At 43.8% G+C, this 22,909-nt stretch overlaps 1 protein-coding gene and 1 long non-coding RNA gene across 5 annotated transcripts in view; both read right to left on the minus strand.

Moving 5' to 3' along the window:
• Positions 1 to 260: 260 nt before the first annotated feature.
• Positions 261 to 7,451, minus strand: LOC136360666 (uncharacterized). 2 transcript variants are annotated; one of them, XR_010743487.1, is made up of 6 exons: positions 7,205 to 7,451; positions 6,946 to 7,031; positions 3,982 to 4,102; positions 3,265 to 3,418; positions 2,906 to 3,005; positions 261 to 2,082 (listed from the first exon to the last, which is right to left on the minus strand). It is a non-coding gene; the product is annotated as an uncharacterized lncRNA (long non-coding RNA). The 2 variants fall into 2 exon arrangements; XR_010743486.1 differs by lacking the exon at positions 3,265 to 3,418 and having other exon boundaries at positions 1,238 to 2,082.
• Positions 7,452 to 10,719: 3,268 nt separating this feature from the next.
• Positions 10,720 to 22,909, minus strand: part of AFF1 (ALF transcription elongation factor 1) — a 67,475-nt gene continuing 55,285 nt past the window's right edge. For all 3 annotated transcript variants that reach the window (XM_066318104.1, XM_066318106.1, XM_066318105.1), the window contains 9 exons: positions 21,024 to 21,261; positions 20,152 to 20,243; positions 19,514 to 19,577; positions 18,580 to 18,716; positions 18,275 to 18,346; positions 17,649 to 17,742; positions 17,503 to 17,546; positions 16,496 to 16,740; positions 10,720 to 13,876 (listed from right to left, as the gene is read on the minus strand). In XM_066318104.1, the coding sequence (XP_066174201.1) occupies positions 13,755 to 13,876; positions 16,496 to 16,740; positions 17,503 to 17,546; positions 17,649 to 17,742; positions 18,275 to 18,346; positions 18,580 to 18,716; positions 19,514 to 19,577; positions 20,152 to 20,243; positions 21,024 to 21,261 (1,108 nt within the window). In that variant the 3' untranslated portion in view covers positions 10,720 to 13,754. The remainder of the gene's footprint in view (positions 13,877 to 16,495; positions 16,741 to 17,502; positions 17,547 to 17,648; positions 17,743 to 18,274; positions 18,347 to 18,579; positions 18,717 to 19,513; positions 19,578 to 20,151; positions 20,244 to 21,023; positions 21,262 to 22,909) is intronic.

Consider the following 22,909-nt stretch of genomic DNA (forward strand, 5'->3'; position numbering starts at 1 on the left):
GCACAGATCATTTCAAGTAAAGGTTGCTGGGGGTCACAGGGGACTTGTGCAGCAGAAAGTCTCAAGCTGATTGTGAACTGAGAGAACAGAATAAATGAATGCCAGCCAGCTATGGAAGCTGGTGACAAAGACAAGAGGCTGTGGAGCTGACCCTTGACAGTGGCAGCTGCAGTTGCCTGGCACAAAACCTCCCCTCTTGCTGCAAGAGAAAGGCTGGGAACAACTGCTGGTGCCAGCAGGGGTTTGGGGAGACGCCGAGCTGCATTTCCATCAGAATGTATTTACTCACAGATCAGAGGAGATACAAACCAAGGAGCTCAGCGTGGCGGTGGGCACTAGAACTGAGGGGTTTGCACCACTTCATGCAGCAGAGGAGGCTGTTCATGGGGGCAAGTACAGCATCTCAAACCTGCCTCTTGTAGTGCTTGGAACCAAGGGGCTCAATCGCTGTTCTCAGGACAACTGAAGGTGCAATCTCAGCCTCCCTTCTTTGCCTCTTGATAGGAATGTCAGCGAGGTGAAGGTCCAGCCACCTTCTTTAGTATGTTTGGATAAAGAATTACAACACCCTGACCTAACCATTTTGCATAATTCTGGGAATTGTCTTAATTTAGGATAATATATGTTGTTTTTTTTAATATTAAGAGCGTCCCACATGACACAGTGTTCACACAGCAGTATAGTGAAGTGTTCACCCAAATTCTGCAAAAAGCAGTCCCTGAGGTGGACTGTTTTGAGCAGGAATTGTACACACACATTTTGGACTGGAAATTATCCTCTACAGTGCAAAACACAGACAGACAGATCCTCCAGCCCCCCAGCCCTTCTTTTTCCTGTGAAATGCAAATTCCAGTGGCTTTTCAATATGTCAATAAACGTACAGAGAATACGGGGTTAAATAAACCTTTCTGCAACTTGGTGACTGGGAGTATTGAGCATCCTGACTCTCTGTCAGCTTTAATGCCCTCTTTTAGTGCGATTTGAGGTTGAAATTCAGATGAATGATACAAAAAAGATAATTCAGTGATAAATTAAAATCAGCTATGCCTGTAACACCAGGTGCTTGTGTATGTACAAGCAGTGTGTTGACTATGAGTTGTAGAGATTAACAGTTCCTTGTGCTTTGAGTGCGTTGGAGGGAATTTTTGATTTGAAATGTAGATCCTGTTTTTATAGATGTGTATATACCATATGGACTACCAGAAATCTGCAGGGAGAGTAGCAAAATAATATTGACTTCCTTTATGCCTTTTATATATAGAAATATAACTGCAGAAAGCAAATCCACAACATGTTTCACATCATCTGTCAAGGTGATCCAGTGGGGCTGTAGAACTTTAAAAAAATACTAAATACAATATTAAGCAAATATAAGTGATAAATGCAATACTAATGTATTTACACATTCCTTTATATTTTTGCAGTAGTTCATAGCAAGGAGACTAACACCTGATAAACAATAGCTTTTAAAATTCTTTTCTTAAAATAAAATAAATCTTTATCTTAAGATAAAGTTAAATGAAGCCATGGGATGACACATTCAGCAATGCACACTTAACTAATTTATTAACCCTGAAGAAGGAAGCCATTGCAGAAGGAAGTTAACACAACCCACACTGGAGGGCAGTGTCGGCTGCCAGAATTACTGTCCGTTCCTGTTTACCCAGAAGGGTTTGTGCAGCCTGGCTTTTGGAAAGGCTGGGTGTCCCATTAGGGGCTTCTGGGTTTTGGAAAGTTAAATCTACAGACATCTGCCTCACATGCTTAATATCATATGTGAAATTTTTTTTTTCCCTTTCAGGAGGAACTTCAGTGTGAGTATTGTCTTTATCCATGGCAGTATCTGAAAGTTTTGTGAAATGTGGCACAAGCCACTATCTTGTAGCTTCAGTCATAAACTTCAACCTGTGTTTAAAACAACTGATGTATGGAATAAACAGCTTCCAGGTGCAAATTATTTGGAGGAGCATTTTGATACATGTAAGGACAGATTAATAACACAATCCCAGGTGGAAGGAAAAACACTTACTTGTTCCAGCTGAAACAAGTTGTCCTGCTAAACATCAAATGTCTGGAAAACAGCTGGAAAAAAAAGTATTTATGAAAGATTAATATTAATGAGAGCACGTTATCAGCTCAGTGTTCCCGCTTCTCGTGTTTTCATCTAAAACCAAACTGCAACCTGTAGAATGATCCCACTTAACTGCCTTAATGTCTTCTTGTATCATTGTGTGCCCAAGGCAAAGAACTCTCAGCTTAGTAACAAAGTTTTAACAATTCCAGCCTCCCATGTAAGCTAGAAGGGTACAAACCAATATATAACAGAAATAATTTATTAAGGTAAATGTCGTGGTATATAAGCTCATGTTTAAAGGGGAATGTCGGCATTTAGAAGAAGAAATAAGAATTCAAGAACATAAATGTCTTTCTCAGAGAAGAAGGTGTGGCTAAGATCAAAAATGTTTATTTAGCAAACATTATTATTACAAAAGTTGTAACTCTCATACTAAAAAAATAAACCAGAAACCAAAATGGGAGTAAACATCTTGTTCTGTGGCTTTGTCAGCTGATGACTGATGGCTGATTTCCTCCTCCCTAGACAAGTCACACATGATTTGGGCTTCTCAGCCTGCAACTCAGAGGCAGGTGAAAATCTCTGCATGTTGTACTTGGCCATTTGTCAGCAGCTCTCTTGCCTACCTCTACCAACACACAGAAAGTAGCACTTCCAGGAGGTGGGCACGCGTAGCTTTTGCAGTATTTTTATTACTTGTTTAAAGAGGTTGAGAAGGATATTCTCAGTAGCAATAACAATTTTTCCTTCAAACATTTTGCGTCGCTGTGAGTGGCTGTGATGCAGGAATACACACATTTACATATCAGCCTGGCAGCCAGTCCTACTTACACCTTCCCATAGCTGCGATGTTGATGGCTCATTTTCACCCTTGGGAGCATTTTGTGAAGGTGTCAGTGCCAATATCAATTTCCCTCAGCAGCAGGATTCTCTGTAAATAAAATCAAGCAGAATCTGTCATAAATCAGGGTGGTTTTTTGGGTTTTTTAGAAACGATTTGTGAGATCATGACTTTTTTTACCCTTTTTGCAGTCAGACTATTTCAAGACCTATGAAATGAGCAGTGGAAAAATACAGTGAAGGTTTTCTAGGTAGAACTTCATATTCCGTTAATACACATGATTTTTGGTAGCAGTTATCACAATAAGAGGCTTTTGAATAGCTTTTTAAAAAATATCACAAGAGATTACCTTTCATGTTTCCATTCTCCTGTTGCTTTTGGTGGGCACTGTAGTGTAAGACCTTAAAGATCTGTGTCCATTGGAAATGGATGGAATACACGGGCAGGTTATTCACTGGTTTAGATGGAGATTCTCTCTTCCCCAAATTCAGAAGAGGTGCTCTCTGTCCTCCATGCAAAAACTACATTTCAGGTGGCTGCTCATGCTCATTTGGAAATCCTTTCTATCACCTTTACAGAGTTTAGTCCTAGCCTTGGACTGGATCTCTGATTTCTCTCCTCCCTGATCTTATTTTTTCAAATGCTTTTGCCATTGGAAAGCCCACTTTCAATTGAGAATGAAGATGACTTTCCTTACCAAAAGAAACTTGTGCTCACAACAGGACCCCACAGGTGAATGTCCTGACCAGGTTCACCCTTAGCTCAGCACGAGCTCTGCCCCCTTCCCTGGGGCAGAAGGGACAGGGTCTCTTGGGCTTGGTGTAACCTCAACTCTGCTGACATTTGCTTACCTCTTTCCCAAGGCTGCTGACTCAGGTATAACACACCCCTGATCCTGGGGACTGATCAGGAAATATAAGCTTCCCTCACTAAATTAGTCCCAAAATATGTCTGAATTCCTTTAAAACAGGTTAATTATCTGTCAAGTGCCTTAACCTTGTCCTTGTTTCAGTCTTGGCTTTAAGTTCATGTGAGTAGATACTCATCCATCAGAAACAGGACTCACCATTCCGAGTCTGTCACTGTCTCTTGTGTTCTTCCATGTGGGATCCAAATGCCCTTTTCTCAACAGTGGACATTCTGGGCTTAGCTGCTGGTATATCCTGCTGCTTTGTGCAGATGTGCCTCTGAAAATAAAAATATATAGCAAGGAATGTTCGAAGACTCTTTAGGGGAAATCTTCTCCATTTCTATGCACTAAAACACTCACTTCAGATTCTAAGAACAGGGAAAATTCATTCCAATGGAGTTAATTCAAATGGAGAACCAAGCTGAAAATGTTTTTCATCTGTTTTACTCTGATGTGTCTTAGTGCTGCGTTTGGATAATTAGGTACAGCTTCCTGAAGGAGGTCAGGTGCAGCCATTAATGGCAATCTGGGGGTCTGCTGATTTCCAGAAGAGGTGTAAAAGAGTAAGAATAAACTGAAGTTTCTAGTAAAGGGGGAACTTTTAGATGAATTCCAGCTTTCTGGCTTGTACATATAGAAGTTGCTTCCATATTGAAAAAGCTCACCACTCCCTGTCCCTGTTGTATGAAACGATCTGTAGTTTGCTTTAATTACTGTGTAATTGATTACTAAACATAATTCCTTCTTTATGGTCACTGCCTGTGCTAAAAGTCAGAAAGAAGCCTTTACACTAAAGTAGTCCTGCAAAAATCTTTTTGATCCTTTTCAAGTCTAGCTGTAAACAATGAAAGAATCAAATATGCTCAGACTTCAAATGGTCCAGGACAACCTTCCTTTCCTTCATTGTCTGGAGACAAGGCTTTCATTTTGTTGCCAAATAAGCATCAAAGGATCACAAACTTGGAAACAGCAAGTTATGGGGGATTATGTGGAATGATTGCAATGAACCCTTTTATTATTATTATGAGAGTCACTCCTTTGGCAGCTCCCAGTTCAGCATTTGTAATACACAGAGACACTGGTAAGTGAAACATTATGGGATTCATTAAATGTAATTTTATAGGTTGTAACTAAAACCATTGACACTCAATAGAAATTTTCAATACAATGCCTTTTGTTGTACATTATATTGAAAATCATATGTATATCCAAGAGAGTTTGGTTATGGTTATGTTTCTGTTCACAGTGATTAAGGGCAAAATAACATTTCTTTTACCACATAGTTCAACAAATTAACTGCACAGAGAGCCTGAATTCTAATCCAAGAACTATTTCCACGTAAGCAAGGAACAATTGCTAAATACTGCTGAGCCAGCCAACAGAGGAGGAGTGTGTGCCAGGAAAGCAACAAATGAAACCCAGCCCTGCACACTGCTGTGTGAACTGTTGGGAACATCACGACTCTGGGTGTTCCTAATGGGTGCCAGAAATCTTTCTTCTTGCCTGGTGGTCAGGGGAAGATGCAGGGCAGCGCTTTGTCAGTTTGTACAACTGACAAAAGAAAATGCAATTTTTCTGCTTTAGATAAACTGGAGAACACGTTTTGCAGAGGCAAGAAGAGGACGAAGAAAATCAGCATGGGAGTAGACAGAATCTTGATTTATGTAACTCCTTTTGAAGAACAGGAACCCCTTAGGTTCAGTCAGGGCCTTGAAGTAATTTCATATGCAAACCTACCTGAGCCCAAACCCAATAGAAAATATCTCTTTTAAAAAGTCCTCCATCTTTTTTAGTAAGATCATGACATTTGCAAGGACAGGTGAGGTGATTCGAGAAGAAAACTGCTTGGTATCACTCCTTGGGGCTTGTCTCTCCCACTGCAATATGGCCTACAACCTGGAAAAAGCATCCTAGGTTCTGCAGGGAGAACATTTCATTCCTCTCTAGAACTTGGTGATATTTTAGCAAAGCACAGTGCAGAACTGAGGAACCTCTATACTATAGTCTGAGACCACTAGTGAGGATGATTTGGATAAAAAACCTTCCTCTCCCTGTTAAGCCAAGCAGAATCTAATCAGAAGGGCAGCTGAGCCTTTGCCCTACCATACTGCTTCTTATCTGTAAGAGCTGGCATTTGTTGGACCTGGACTGAAATGCTTTGGCTGCTAACGAGGTGGCAGATGACAATTTCTGAAGTTGCTAAGCTCTTAAAACAGCAATCAAGTCAAAAACAGAGCATCAAGTCCTGTTGAAATGCTCAAGACTGCATCTCAAAAAAGAAAGAGGAAAGATTAGTGCCACACAGCAGAGCATTTGCAGAAGTACCATAAATAAATCCCTGATGGCACCTGGAGGATGAAACAAAGTCAGCCTTCCCAGGAGACACAGTGCATCCCCTCCTGACCATGAGCTGCTGCTGATAACCCACCTGCACTGGACCCTGGTGAGCCAAGCTCTGTTTCACACTCTTGGGCACAGATTAATCAAGAGATTCCCTAAAGCTGAGGAAGTGGACACCTGGCAGTACAAGAAAGTGTCCTAAGCCCAGGTGAGATAATGCCTCCTAATCCATGGGGTTGGGGGTGGTATTTACTCAAATGCCAACCCCTAAGGTGCAGACCTCAGGAAAACAGACATGGGAAACTCCAGCAGCTTCTCTTCCAAAGACTCTCCCCTGTTTTTTTACAGTTCTGTATATAGCCAAACTGAGTTCTGTATCTCTTCACTGGACTTACTTGATTCCTCTTCTTTCTGCCTTTTTTCTTCTAACCCCAGGCAAACAACTGCTCTAATGGAACATGGAAGCTGCTTGGAAAAGTTAAACCTTATGTACCCTCTCAAGAGCTTCTCTTCCTTTCAATGACATCAAATTTCAGGTAGAACTAAGTGCAGAACTTGATGTCTTTTCATACATTAAATCATTTGAAGAGACGCCTCTATGCACAGTTACAAAAGGTACTAGATTATTAAAACTAACAATAACAATAATAATAATTCAATAGCTTTGGCTTCACTTCAGCAATTTGGGTTTTTCCATGGCAGCTTTGCCATCTTCCCCTCACACCCCTCTGCAGACAGGGCTCCCCTTGGCTCGGCCTCTCCCAGCAGCTCCAGCCTTACCTGCAGTTTCCCTGGAGAGAACACTTCTTACTTTCAGCCTGCAGAGGCAGTAGAAAGAATTGGGATTTGAGGCTGTTCCTGTTGATCTACAGGGATGGAAGGGAGAGGAGACGTCAGTGCCTGCCCTTTCCCTCCCTTTCAGACCAGCAGAGAATTCCCTTGCACAGACAGGCAAGGTAATTTCTGACAAGGAGTATCACCAAACCCCCATTCCCTGCCCAGCAGCTGAGAAGGAGCCATTCAGGGAGCCCTCAGGTACCAAGGCCAGGCCGTGCAGTTGTGCAGCTTTGTCCAAAGGCTGCAGGCTCAGGCATTCAATGAGAAAAGGTGGCAAGAAATTAAGTTCTGTGACTTGCAGGGTTTGTGCACTGATGGAAAAATCAGGAGGTTCTTTACCAGTCCAGACAGGAGAACTCGTGCAGCAGGGCCTCTGCAACAAGAATTTCACATGTAAATTATTAGTTAATTGAATGAGAAAAAAACTGACATTGGAGTGTGGTAGCCAGCAAAACACCACAGCAGCCCAACTGATTCACAGATTCTTTACATTTCTTTCAAAATACAGCTGATTCATGAAAGAATTAATGTAAGAAAAGGCTTCTGCCCATCAGATGGTGAATGAATGTGGTATTAAATCATCTCAGTCAAAGAGACACAATCTTAAAAAAAAAAACAAAAAAAAACCAAATTAAAATCAACACATCATTGATAAGATACAAATCATCAACGCCAAGAACTCCTAATTTGATGAACAAATCAGGGAAATTATTTGTTCACTTCGATGATGAAAAATAATTACCAGATGATTTTCTCATGAGAGCAGATTGCTGCAGCTCTGTTGCTGTGACTACCTGTCAGCTGCACAAGATTCTTTCACATTTGATTGCTACACTGCAACTCTATGTCCTAAAATTTTCTGTGAAAAGAGGGAGTCCCTTACTAAATTCCTATTTATGAAGGTTTTAAATCACAATGGTAAGACACAAGCGCTGCAGCCCAGTCTCCTTCCACCTAACTCAGTTTCCCAAGCCTGAACTTCTACAGTTACTGTAGAAATAAAATCAGAGGTTTAATTTAATTTCACTTTTTTTTATTACAGAATTTTCTACTTCCTCAGCTTTAAACATACATTTGTGTTTTAAAGGATATAAGCTCTTGTATCCAATTTCCCCATACTTACTGCTGAATTTATTAGAATTAATTTGCCCTTGGAGCACTTAAAAAAAGAGATGTTAAAAAAAAAAAAAAAAAGTAGATTTATTTCTTTACCAATGTTTTTGCAAACATGTTTGCCACCAGTCATTGCACGGTTGTGGACATGTTCTGTTTGACTCACACAGTGCCAAGGAATCACTGGGGAGGAACAGGGATGCACCAGGACCGTGTCTGAACCGTGCTGTGTCAGCTACCAAATTGCAGCCTGGCATTTTCTGTTTTCCAGGGCAAATCTTGCCCTAATACAAAACAACAGCAGGGGGAAGTAATGCCTGTGTCTGGAGTGATTCTTCTCCTCCACCGGCTACAGAAATACAATGAACTCTTTGCCTCTTGTTTAATAATCATCAGAGAAAACCCACTGGCTGTCAAGAGGCAGGTTTAGTGTGCTAAAATAAACACTGTGCCCGTGATCTGCAGATTTCTCTTCCCCTTTTACCTCAGCCAGACTGTTTAGTCTAATCTACTACCTGCACTCAGCTAATGATTCCACTTAGCACTGAATATAGTCAAAGTAAAAGGCTCATTTCTCCCAGCTGTGTGGGAGAAAAATCTTGGAAAAGATTTTGTGCATTGACTGCAAGATTGACACCCCTAATGCCCCCCAAGTTCTGATCTGTCTGCACAGTATTTCACGTCCTGAGCTGGAGCCCAGCTGCCTTTTGCCTCCCTGGTCCAAAAGTTTCCAAGACTCCCAAGGCACTACATTGTCTAAGTAATTACTCCTTTACAGTTGTTAAGCTGACAGGATTTTCTGATTCTTTCAAATGAAAATTCAAACAAAGACTCGAATTTACCACAGCTATAGTTTCCAAGTGAAAAGGTACAGCAGGCATCTGGGAAAAACCCCACATAGAACAAGTGAAAAACAGATGCATTTTATTACTTGGAAACTGAAGAGGGAAAAAAAATATCTGAACTATTTCTTCCATTTACAAGTATTTCTTCATATGCAACTAGCCAGCAGTAAAATCGAGATTTCACTAAACAATCTACAAGTTTTGCAAATGCCTCTGACTGTGTAAAACACGGCCTTAATCCTGCAACATGAAGAGCTAGACCCAAGAAATCCCCTTGACCTCAGCAATACTGAGCAGGAGAGGAGGAAAACCCAGCGGGAACTCTGGGAACCCCACACCTTGACAAAATACATCACAAAAGCAGCAGTGAGTGCACACTGTTCTGTGCACAAGTTTCAGGAACACAAAGGTTATGGAAATACCTTCAGAAAGGTTGATGATAGCCCAGGAACAGCGTTGGTTTTCTGTGGGGTTGGGGTTGCTGAAACTGCAGTTAATGTCAGGAAAGCACAGGCTGCCAAGGGGCTATTTTACTGTTTGGAGAGCAGCACAGGGCTGAGAAAGTGCAATCGACTTTAACTCAGCTGTTTTGCCAAAAATGACATTTGTCTTTGAAAAAGATAAGCCAAGCCAAAGACAGAATGCAAGCTCATCTATAATCAATAACAAATCTCAAAATAAATTAAACAAGGTTGCAAAATTAGGTTTGGGCAATAAAGACTCATAATTAAAGAAACGACAACAAAGTGTTATTGGAAAAATGTTTTTTGCTGTGTTAGCCCAGAGGGGCCACTGCCCTGGGCAAAAAGCCAAGCAGGGCAGCCAGCCCCACATCCTGCCCGGCTTTTGGATGCCCTCCCTGCTGGCATGTTTGACCCCATTTCCATCCCACCCCCAAAATCAACCCTGCTTGGCCCCAGCCCTGCACTGACCACAATGCACAGCACCTGTGACAGCAGCATTTCCAGCAGGTATTAAACCAGGTGGCAGTATCCTTTACAATCCACACAGTGCATGAGAAAACCACATCCATTATCAGAAAACATCCTGGGGGCAGTGCTTGTTGCAGAACAGACCTGAACCACACACACAAATCATATTCCAATAGAGCACAGACATGCCAAAGCCATTCTTCCAAGGAACAACTACGTCACCTGACAGAAAACAAAAAGTGGGAAAAGCCCAAGAAGTGCAAGGCTGAGGCAGAGATCCCCTTGCACAACCACTGCTACCACAGAGCATGAAATCCTGTGGGATTCCTGGAGGGAAATCCTCACAGCCCTTCAGAAACCAATCCACAAACCAAGCCCTACAACACCTTTGTGGCAAACACAGAGCAGAACCCTTCATCCACCACTTCTGTGCCTTGTCTCCTGGTTTTTCTAATTTACCTTGTTGGACTGCCTGAAAGCAACCTGTGGGATGTTCTGTCGGGGAGTGCTCAGAGCCAGGCTCTGCTGGCTTCAGCAGCTGGCCCAGAACAGCTTCCCTGCACTGGATTTGGGAGGGTGGGAGGAACATGTCCCAAAGCCATGAGGCTCCTGCCACTCTGAGCATCTACATTTGCACCACTTCTGGTCATTGAGGAAAGGGTAAGGAGGGACAAACAGGGCAGCAAAGGGAACAAGAGACTTCTTGTACAGAAGAAATTCATACCTAAACCTCATTCAGAAGGGAAACACTAAGGCCATTCAGAGAAAAACTACACTAGATTTTCTCTGCAAGAAGCTGAGAACACAAGGACTCTTGAAACACCTCATAACAAACATTCATTTATTGTTTATTTCCCCCATATGAATCAACCATCTCAGAAATTCCATCACACGCAGGGCAGAAAAAGGTTATATACAAGAGGGACATACATCCCCAAAATAAGATGCACAGATTTATCGTGGAAACCAAGAGGGAGGGGAGAGGACAAAACCAAAAACAAGGGCATTGCAGTCAGACTTTGACTTTCAGTTACAGAAGAGATCTCTATCTCCATGTAAGTGGGGTTTTCAACTATTAAATAAATGGCATCTTAAAAATAGAACATTTGACAATTTCAACACATGTATTATTATTTCTTTTAAATAAATATTGCGTGGAAATGATGCTGCTTTGCCACCATAGCTGCCTCCTTTCTTTCTGGGTTTAAACAATCATCCCTGGTTTTCCTTGGATTAATTTCCTTGGTTTGCTTCTTAATGGCAAATGCTATTTCCTCCACTGCTACATTTCAATTTCTGTTTTTATTTATTTATTGTTTGTTTTAAAGGCCTGAATAAGCCCAGGCGAACATGATGAGCTTCCTTCCTAACCCTCTGCAGGCCTCTGACCTGGCTCAAGGTTGAAATATGATGGCTTTTCTTAAAGTTTCCTATTATTTGAACACTCCTTCTCTGTGTCCTGAAACAAAACCTACCTTCCTGCTGTGGAGCTTGGGAGTGATGCTTTGGGGAGAGAGCCCCCAAAGAGCCCCCACGCACACCTGTGACACAAACTGCCTGCAATGTTCTTCCCCACAAAGCCCAGGGGAGTTTGTCCTGGGAATGGGAGCAGCCCTCACCCAGCCACTTCTGCACAGCAGCAGTCCTCTCCTGGCAGCAGGGAGGGCCATGGATGCCCAGAGAAGGAAAGTACCAGGACTCCCCTGTCCCTGCTGCCCCTTATGCTTTCCCCCTAGCACTCTGCTGCGGTTCCTGCAGGCTCCCACAGTGGTTTCCAGGTTCAGTAAAGCTTTTGTCTTTCCTCCTCCTCCTCAGCTGGTGATCCTAGAAATAGCTTTGTCTGAGGACAAAGTCCAAAGGTGGCATCGATCCACCAGTCTGGGATCAAGTTCCAAAGTGCACATCAGCCTCCAGGCTGGCTGCCCATCCCCACACTTCCTGAGAACAAAACAGTTAATGCTGAGCCCTTCTCCGTCCCTGCTTACTCTGAGCAGTCCCTGCTCCAGGGGGGAGGAGTGCAAGCAAAGCTTGAGAGGTAAAATGGGGAGGGGGGACATGGATCTTCCTTCCACTCCTGTTAGGACAGCTCATCCCTGAAATGCTCTGAGGCTTTTAACAAAGTGAACATAAAAGGCCAATCCCTCCGAGGTGCAGAAAGGCCCAGCCATGATCCTGGTGGTCCTGCACTGCCAGGGAAGGTGACAGGAGAGCTCCCTTGTGCTCAGGACCAGCACACTCCCATCACCTCCTCCTGGAACCAAGAAAAGCCCAGGCTTCCGCGTGGCAGGGGCCATTTCTACAGAAACTACTTTTGGAAATGCAAACCTTTTACTGATATTTATTTGCTGTCCAGTTTCATGAGCCTAAAACCCACGAGCAGGTCTTTTACAAAGGGAGGTACTTCTGCACATCTGCAGACCTGTTCCTCCCTAATGGTGAAATTATGTAGGAAAGGGAGATAATTCTTTCTCGTAAACACAATTATTTTGGGATACCTCCTCCTCTTCAGCAGTCCCACGGGTCTGTCAGGGAGAGGGCAAGGGATGTGAGAGGCGGGCTAAGGCACACTAGTACGTATGAGGACGGCAGGACCCTGCTGTCACACCACAAGGAATCTTTGGGTAGAGAAGGGTGTCATCTGGCTGAATTCACAAATGCCATGGGTGCTGCCCTCACTGACACTGTGACAAGGAAAATAACGCTTGGAAACAGCTCATTATTCCCTTTTCTTGTTCCCTTGAGAGGTTTCTAAGTCACTGGGTCCATCCTATAGCATGGCTGAGAGAACACATGAGATATCTCCCACATGGAGAAGACCCTACTTTGGTACAAATCCTGCTCTTAGATATTCATCAAGACCCTCAATGGTTGCAGGCAAATATCCAAATGCAATTTATCTTACGTTCCACATTCAGCCACTTAATCCCTCCTTCACCAGAAGCAATTCCTTCCCACAGAAGCTCTTAGAACAATGTCCAAGCAATCACAGTGAACCAGTGCAGCTTTCCACCCCCACCCACCAAAATGACAAAAATCAGCCCAACAAAGAATCCTCATGGTGACATCTCCCAGCAGAGAGGCAGAGCTGGTTCAAACACACCACATCATTTTGCCACCCCAACTGTGTTTGGCTTGCAAGTCTAAAGCTGAGCCAGCCCCTCAGTAACACAGCTGGAGTGCCCAGGGCATGGATGTGCATGAGAGCACGGCAAGGAGGACCAAAGCAGGGATGACTCGAAAAGGTAACTTGCAGCACTGAAGGCAGTGGCTTCCTCATTTATGTCAGCTGGCTGAAAAAAGCAGGAGGTTGAGGTTGGAAAGCAGGCAGAGCAAATCCTTTTGCTGTTTTTCCTGTAACATAATGCTGTTTGGCGCTTGATGAGGTTGCTACTTGCTCTCTGAGGAACAAAGACACCAAAGATTGCATCTGTGCTTGCAAAAACAACTCCTCTGCCATGTTGTCTGGGCACAAAACTGCTGCAGACTGTGGGATGTTGCATAACCACCTCTGGAAGCAGATTTCCTTCTTGTCAGCATCATGTGCAATTTTTGTCCTGCTGGTTATTTGTGACAGAAATGTTTATAGACCATCAATACATCGGGCCATTCAGACTATTCATTGCACTTCATCATTTTAAAGGAAGGTGCCATCCTCCGTCTCTTCTTTTTCAAGGTAGCAATGTGCTACCCTCGAAAAACACAGTTCAAGGGTTTTCCAGTGTAACCAGATAACTTCCAACTTTGTTTAAAATATTCTCCCTTGCAGGTGCTTTGTATTGAACAATTAAAAAAAAATTAAACTGTTTCTGAGGCTTCAAAAGTGCAAAAAAACTTCAAGGTATTTAACCACCTGGAGAACCAGTTAAGGCATATTTGCTTCCAGTCTCAGCCACTGTAATCCCTGTCTGATGTAGTGTACCAGGTCTGTCAGGCTACTGGTCAGTGCCAGAGCACTCGTCGCTCTGCTGAGTTCAGCAAAAAACTCTGGGGAAAAAGGGAGAGAGAGAGAAAATTTGGTTGGTTTCATACACCAGGCACACCTGACAGGCAAGCAGTGCCAGCAGCAGCACACAGCCAGCCAGTTCTGATAAACAGTGCTAGTGCAGACAGCTCAGCAGTGTCACAGGGCTGGGAAGGGTGACAAGCGCAGCAGGCAATGCAGGCAACAGGAAAACACATTTACACACACGGAGCCACCTCCTCGTGTCCTGGCTTTAAAGAACACAGAGTCCGTGGTAAAGGGGAAAAAGTTTGGTTGTTCACACCACAGTCCCTGCTTCGAGGTTCCTCCAGATTCCAAAGAGGACAAATTTGAGTGTCTTCCTGAGCAGCACATGCAGCTGTGTTCCCTTTCCTTCATCCATCCTCAAACCTTGGGGACATCAGGATTTCTCTATCTGTGTAGCTTGCCAGGCTATACAGCTCTGGTTTGGATTGCTTGTAGCTGATCTCACATTCCTCCCATCCCACCACCAACTCCAGGCATCCTGCTCCTCCTCCCTCACAGGAGGTGGCTCTTGCAGCACACCTGACCCTGCTGTGAGGGGCTGGCAGGCTGCAAGCCCTGCTCTGTGCTCACAATCATCTGTGCAGGTGACCTGGAGCTGTGGGAAATTCTCACACCTATTCCTTTGCAGTCACCTTCCCAAGACATTCCTGCATAACCTGCATAACCCCCACTGACATGGGCCCAGTCCTTCACTCCTCAGCTCAACCATGTTGCTAAATACCTTTTCAGAAACTGGTCATTCTCAGCTCTCCTTTTTGACACCCAAAGATTGAAGGTAGTGGTGGAAGAGCTCTGCTTGGCTGTGTAAGGAGCATTTCAGAAGCAGAGTGCACAACACTTCCTTTCTAATACTTGCCAGCGCAGAAGCAGAGAACACATTCCCTCTGATTTTCCTGCTTTTGTTTACAGAATCCATGCCCTCCGTGGGGAATAGAAGGAATTCAAAGCCCCTGTCTGAGCAAACAGAAGATCACCTGATCTGTCAGCACAGCATCATGTGAAAGGAGAAGGATTTCACACCCATGCCTACAGCCTCAGCTTGTCCTTGCAGGGGGAGATCAGAGGCTGAAGAGAACCTGTTACAGCCTCGTGACCCACAGCGCTGCTCTGAGTTACAGTGAGGAGCTGGGACTGTCAGTGGACCCTCCAGAAGGCACTTCAGCTCTGCACCAGTGTCTGGGACAGCAGTTACATACAGCTCACTGCTTTCCACTAGGACTTCCCTGCTTGTAAGATCTTGATAGCTAAAGGCTGCTGCTCTTTCTTCCTATAAATTGCATAAAAGAATCAAGGATGTGACCTCTTTTGTTCGTTTTGCATTTTCACTCTCTGTACCTCTTTCTACGTTACACTGATTATCGGTAAGTTCCATTTCTGAAATGCCTCCAGCTGTCCTGAACGTGACACCACCACCAAGCCCACCTGAGTATTTACTGGTCTCCTGCACAAGATCCACTCCCTAGAGAGTATTTAGTATCCCAATCATCCCCCTACATCAGGACCAGCCACATAGAGCATGTTTTGAATTTAGTCTTGACTGATGCGAGGTTGTGCTCAGGCTGCCCTCCCACACATTTTCCTCCATGACTCACCCCTCTGTCTTATTAGCAGCATCCACTATGTGACAGTGTGACACTCTTCTATGTGACAGTCTTTTATCAGTCTTTTGAGGACAGAATCGAAAAGGCCACACATGAAATGCTGCTGCAAGCACAGTTTTGCTCAGAGGACAGCCAACAACCAGTTTTTTATTCAAAGGTGACTTGGAAAGCCTTTTGATTTTCAGCAACTGCCTCATTAGTGTGAGGATTTTTTATAGCCTTCCAACAATCCAGCCAGGCACATTGTGCTTATTTTCTTTTGCCAGTTGCCAGCAAGTCATGGCAATGCATCTCTTCACCCACACTGGCTCACAAAACTTTGTGTTGTGTGGAAAATGACACTGCTGAGGCCACGTGGGATGCCAGGTCACAGACTGCACCCACCCTGTGGCTTTTGTGTTTTCACCACTGCTTGTGCCAAAGGACAATACAACATTTTTTAACAACAAAACTGTAAGATAAAAGTGAAAAAACTTGCAGCAATTCTACGAATTGCTGCTGGAAATACTGGGCATGTGCCCAGCAAGGACTCAAATTCAAGTGCTGCTCAGCTTCCCTGTTCGGCAGAGAAGCCAGCTTCACCATTTTCAAGACAAAATGAACTGGAAATTTGACAAAAACCAAAACACAAGGTTACAGGCCAAAATGAACAAAGTGAACCAAGTCAGAAAAGCTCAGTATCCCAAAAGGAAAGACAGAAAAAACCCAAACCCCTTACACTTCTTGTGTTACCACGAGGCAAGTTGGCTGGTTTCCTGCACTCGACACCCTCATCCCTTAGCTCTTGGACATTTGAGGATGCCAAGAAAACCTTTTTATGTGAACAGTCATCCATATATCACCGTCAAGTATCTCTGCCAATATGCCCTGGCAGAGATATTCAACATATTTCATGCTTTGATCTTTAGGTATGGCACTCGCTGCACTGAGTGTCAGGACTGAAGCAAATACTCATGACACATGAGACAGAAAAGACAAAAGGCAAAAACTTACCTTTATTCTTTCTGGCCAGTGCATCAGCCTTTTCCCAAATTTCATATGCATGGAGGATATAGGAGGTGATGTTGACATAGGAAGAGGTGACACTGGAGATATGACAGGAGACAGTGACAGTAGAGCCAGTGCTGTTGCCAATGCCGTTGTGGCCAGCACCGTTGCTATCATTTGATCCCGGCTGAGAACTCACAGATCCAGCAGGAGAGGGTATTGGAGAAAGAGGAGAAGGTAAGCCTGTGCTTCTGCAGCAGAAAAGAAACACCATCATGAACGTTCAGCTTCAGAGCTAAACAGCCTTTCCCCAAGGCTGCCTCAGGCCAGGAGCTATCTGGTGTCACCCAGGCCTGCAGCATGGAGTGGAGCGCTGGAAAGTGAGATGTGTTCAGCTACAGCACAACCAATTGTACTTTGAGGGCAAGGCCAAATTTTTGGAAGTGATTGAAAAAGACACTACTCGCCAAGAGAAAATGTGGCACCAGACATCGAAAAGGACCACCCATCCATCTTCCCAAATCTACACCTACTTGTGAAAGTCTTCACCAGATTCCCCAGCTGTTTTCCCCGATGCCTTCCAAATTAGGCAACTGAAGCTCCCGTCCTGTGGAGGCTGGGGCTTCTCGCAGCCCCTCAGAGCAGCCAGGTCAGCCTACACACACTTATTTATAGATCCAGGGCGATAAAAGTGGACAGCCTTCCAGACACCGTCTGGCTCATCACACCCCCACCACTTCAACCAACCTAATTTTAGTCACTGGTATGACAGGGCTTCCACCACTGCTCTCAAGAGACCATTTACTTCTCAATGAACTATCCCATGCAAGGTGGCCAAAAAATGTAACTGCAATCAGCACCACTGTCAAAGTCCAAACAACCTTCTCTTGGCCATAGATTTTGAAAAATGGCCTGGTAGCTGTCTGCCACATGAAATGACCACAGAAGACAGAAAAGCTCTTACTCATTGTCATTGAAACACAGACACACAACAACAAATTTTTAGATCTTACCTTGCAACACCCGGAGAAGGTGCTTGTACTACTCTGAAATTACTCTGCAGTAAGGAATAAAAATGTAGTTACTTTGGGATTGTTCAGCTGACATCAGTAACTACCACAGCCATCCAGCTGGCAGCTTAGTGATACCTGTGCCCTACCTTGAAGTGGTCATTGAGGAGTCTGGAATACCTCATTGCGGTGTCTTTTTTGTAACCAAACATTGCCATGTGCAGAATGGACTGGCAGCGCATGCTGTGGACAGAAACACACCCGGGTGTCAGTGTTTGTGCCCAGCCCTCATCAGCTCTACTGGAAAGTCAAGAAAGCTCAAAATTTCTCCTCCTCCTGATCATGACTAAAAATCACAAGGGAAAGCCAGAAACAAGGAAGGCCTTCTATGGTCTTTCATACAAACAGGTGCCCAGGCTCTCAGAGGTGCCGAAGGCTGCGTAAGCCCCTGTCCAGGACTCCCTCATCCATGTTCAGCTGCAGCTTCAGTTACACAGCTCAAACATGGGCAGCCAAATCACATTCTTTCACCTTAGGTGAAAGCCCTTATGTGCTCTCAGGTTACCAGCAGATCAAATTTTAAAGCCTGTACCTTCTACATGTGGTCCCTTGTGATCTCCCAGCTTGCTTTAGAGATGTTCCAATTCATTTTGGTTTTTTCCTTGCATAACTCTAACACCCATTTAACTCATTCCTTCACCCCTGAAAACAGTGGATCTTTCTCTCCATCAAGTTTCAAAGCAATGCACAAAGGAGCAGAAGCACAGTTACTCACCGTAACACAGCAAAGATTTTTCCATGTGAAGAGACTGAGGAGTCTGCAAACGGTTTCAAAGTCATAATGAATCTAGGGAAACAAAATAAACAGGACCTTGTTAGCCACCAGAGCACTCTGAAGCCCCACCGTTTATGAAAAACCAGTGCATGCCATTATATTAAAAACAGTTGAAAAGTCAGGAAACCTGCCCCAAGTTCTTAGTCCTGGCACAAAGTACTTTGTAAGACCTTGAGCAGAGGACTGTGTGTCAAAATGCCCTCCCCTCCAAACACACCAACTGTCACCCTCTGAAAGCCACTTACTTGATGAGAACTATGGTGTCACTGAGTATGCTGTAAGCTGATTTTGGCTCCAGCACATCTGATTCCAAGGCAATCCCGTATTCAATGAATAAAAGGGCCGCCTCCAGGTACTGAAAGGCCTTTCCAGTCTTGTCAGTCTATTGGGAAGGAAAGTCTCATTTTTTAACTAAGACCAAACAGACTTCTCTCAAGCATACTTGAATTCTCTTTTCTTTCTAGTTAGGCAAGATTTGAAGAAAGAAGATGATTTCAATCTGGCCTCTGGGTGAAAATTGAAAGGTTCTCAGCAGAACCCTTAATGTGATCCCAGCCATCAGCTTTGTGTGCTCCATTTGGCTCTCTTTGCTCAATGGTTTCCTTGAATAATTTATTGTCTTCACTTTTTTTTAGATACTGTTGTCTGGTCTTGGAGGCTTGCACTCTGCAATGCACAGGGGGATTTCCCATTGTAGTACTCCCTCCCTTCATTTTCACAGGTAAACAGAAAGTAGCAAATGGACATTATCTGAGATAATTATCTGCCATAATTAGCAAAGCAATATGTCCCCTTGTGCACACTGTTAAACTGCAGAGAGCAGAGAAAATCAGACCTGCCAAGGCCACTTCCAAGTCTCGGTCACCAGCAAATCAGTAACTGCCAGGATCTGACTTTTCAAACTAACTGTTCCATCTGTTTTCCAAGGATGCTTTTATAGCTCTGCAAAGCTAACCCCCGACCATACCAGCTCAGAATCCCATTCTCTACATGTGTTTGCATCAAAGAGAAACATCTGAACATTTGGCAAATAAAGACAGCCTCCCAACACATGACTGAACACACTCCATGCATGGAATATGGAAGTCATGGGTAGCCAGTGAACCTCAGTCCCACATTCAGGTACCAAGGCTGAGTGCAGGAGCTGGTCAACATTCCCAGCACAAGGTCACGACCTACCATTGCATCAGCTTTGTGCTTCAGCCTCTGGGCCTGTTCAATGTAGTATTCCTTTGACTGCTGCCTGAATTGGAGACAGGGAGGAAGAACAGATGAAAAAGGGTAGGATAATTATCAGTTTTGCTTTCTTATCTAGAGGATGCTATGGGTTGATTGATTTTTTAAAAAAATATACGTTGGAATAATATTGAAACTTACACTTAGAAATAAAAGACACCAGAGCTTGGGCTTCTATGGAAGCAAGTTAATTTCCTCATTCCCATGGAAAGATAGTAGTTACAACATCTACCATTCCTCAAGTACAGACCCATAAATACACTTTAATTGAAACAAAGTAAATTTGGCAGCAATCGCACACTTAACCTGAGACCAAAACTTGCATTAAAGTTACCTGCTTACAAGAGAGATGGTTCCTAATTTCCAGAGTAGCTTCCCTCTAACCAAAACTTTTGTAAAACTTTGCTTTCTTGTAAACCTTTGCTTTGTGGTGGGTAGGCATGAGAAGGCAGTACAGGGCAGATCTCACATCTTTCCCCCTCTCTTTCCTCAGCACTCATGAAAAAGCAGGGTGGCCACATGGCCAGGTTTGCCTCATGCCTTCAGAAAGTTAAGATGAGGAGCGTCAAACAAAAACTTACTTTTCAAACTTGAGCAGAGGTCTCCTTGGCTTAGAGGTACCATTTGGCAAAGAAGGCACTGGGAAAGGCTTTGTGACACCACCTGCAGGTCCCTGAAAAAGGACAGAGATAAAGCTGGTTAGAGAGATATGCCTAAACCAATTCCAAACATGTTCCTACATTTCAAGTGAAAATGTTTATCTGTCCCACACATAGTCTATTGTCCAGGCTCTCTTCCCCAGTAACCCCTGCTTGCTTCTCATGCCTAACACCATTCAGGCTTCTCCCAGGCTCAGAGAGATTCAGCAGCAGGTTTCCTTGCACAAAGACTAAGAGAGCAGTGAGGCTGCAAAGCAGCACAGTTTTCATGTCCTCTACCCAAGGCAGAATGTTAACATCTATTCACACTTATTTCCACCTTAACCACACAGCAATTGCTGGCTCCCCATTAGTAACTACAGGGAAAAGGAAAAAGCAAGCAGTTAGAACCAGCTAATACAGTGTCCACACTCTGGCTTAACACACACAGAGCAACATCCCAGACCACATGCCCCAAGTCTCCAGTAAACAGCCACATAATCGAATTTTGTAACCCTGAAATACAAAGAACCAGCTGCAAGGATCATAGACCATTTAGTAAATAAGCTATAAAAACTTATACCTGGGTAGTAGTCAATGCCACAGGGTTGCTTGTTTTCTTATTTTTTAGCAATCTCCTCTTTCTTTTTATAAGCACACTTATTTTGACAGTACACGAGTCATGTATTTGCAGAAATGGTGATTAGCATAAACAAGATTCTCATGCCTTTGGTGTTTACAGAACAGGTTTCTGAAGATAATCACATAGCAGGCATGTTGGAGGAAACATCCCACCAGTTATCCTGGATACCTACTTTGATGCCCTTTGACTGTTCCGTATGATTTCCCTCCACTTTCCTGTGCTTGGCAAACGAAGGATCCTTGTGGCTGCTCTTGTTCCTGGCAGGGTTATCCATGGCAGGCTCATCAGTCTCATTTTTGGGTCTCTTTTGGGTCATCTTGGCTGGCTTTGGTGCAGGTTGTGCAGCAGACACGGCTGGCAGTGGCAGGAGCACGTCTTTCTTCTGGGTTTCAGATGAAGCTTTTGATGCTCTGGAGATGGGAAGCAAATTCATGAATATGATGTACTTAGAATGTAGAGATTTTTTACAAACTTATTTACATCATGTGCCAATTCTGTTTAAACTCCTCTGGAAGCGTGAGATGACTTGTTATTAATACAAAAATTCAGCAAAAGTAAAATGAAACTTCAGAGGCTTCATTGTGCTTTAGACAGCAAACCTTCAGCTACCACCAACACACAAGCAAGCTGCTTTTCAAGTAGGAATAAGTCTCAGAACCTGTCCTTGGAGCAAATACTTGTAACCAGAACATCAGGACATTGCAAAAGAAGCATGCCTGCAATACAGCCCCTTTTCACTCAGAGAGGGAGGTGATTACGGTGACTAAAATCCCTGGGAAACATCACCCAACAAGGCAAATGAACTGCAGCACTGCCTGCCTCTCCCCTTTTTGGTAGATGGTATTTTCTGTGGTCAGAGATACTCACCCTGACACTTGATCCTGTATGTGCTTTGACAGAATTAAACTGAGTTCCACTTTTAAGACTTGCCAGATCAACTAGACAACACTCACACAGTTGAGAGAGACTTAAAATGTTATGCTTTTAAATGGCAGAGATTATCACATTAAATAACATTAGATCTCTGCTCATCTGAAGTTAGGATGAACAGCGAACTCTGACAGCTCTGAGTAGTGCCAAATAGTTCCAAACTTTGTTTCATCACTGCTCATTTACATATTTTTATTCAGTTTCTCAAAGTTTTCAAGAAAACACTAAGCAGGGAATCCCAGCTCGTGGACTGCAACATCAGAAGAGGAGGAAATGAAGTTTAACCTAGTGAGGACACTGAGGTGTGATGGTGTACATGCTGCCTCATTCTGTTGTGCATGGGACAATCCTCTCCCCTATTTCACCATGCACTTTTCCCAAGGTTTGGTCCCTACTCACATCATACACATGCTCCCAAGCTTCTCCACCCTGGCACAGCTGATGCTCCACAGAGCACAGAATCATCACCTGACCTGCCCAAGTGCATCCTCCCTCCAAAAATGCATCCCATCCTTCCCACTCCAAAAGCCAGAACATGACTAACAGTCGCTGATTTTCACTGAGAAAAAGGGAGGAAATAAGCCCCAGAATTAAAGTTTTTGCATTACTACCACAGTTTAAATATCCCTCCACTCAACTAAATGTTAGTCCCAATTCCTCAGTGCTTCCAGAGTGCGTCAGTGTTTTCTCTTCAGAAAAGCAGTTTACTCCTATTGTCAGGGCAGTGACAACCTCAATGCTACATACCAAACCAAGTATTCAACACCTCAAATTCAAGCCACAAGCAAGCAGGAATTGAATCCAGTAGCCCATGACTGAGGGATGAGTCTCCCCACTTGGGAACACTGCCCAGTTGGAAACAGGCTCTTGGAAGCACTTACTGGAGCAAAGGCCTAGCCAGAATCCTGGCAGTGCTCTGGTATGCAAATTACAGGGGAAGCTCCAGCAGAGCTACCAGAAGCAGTGCAAATGCAGCACTGGGAAAAAGGAGGAATTCCTGGTCACAAAGGCCACCTCAAATTCCAGACAGTTAGGACTCAAAAGGCACATTGGTTTTGTGTCCATTGGGTCACTTAGGAAAACAAGACAAAGACAACAGGATGACTTTAGTGGAGAAGGGAAATGCTC

Source organism: Sylvia atricapilla, chromosome 4 (genome assembly GCF_009819655.1).
Source record: "Sylvia atricapilla isolate bSylAtr1 chromosome 4, bSylAtr1.pri, whole genome shotgun sequence".
NCBI classification, from domain to species: Eukaryota; Metazoa; Chordata; class Aves; order Passeriformes; family Sylviidae; genus Sylvia; species Sylvia atricapilla.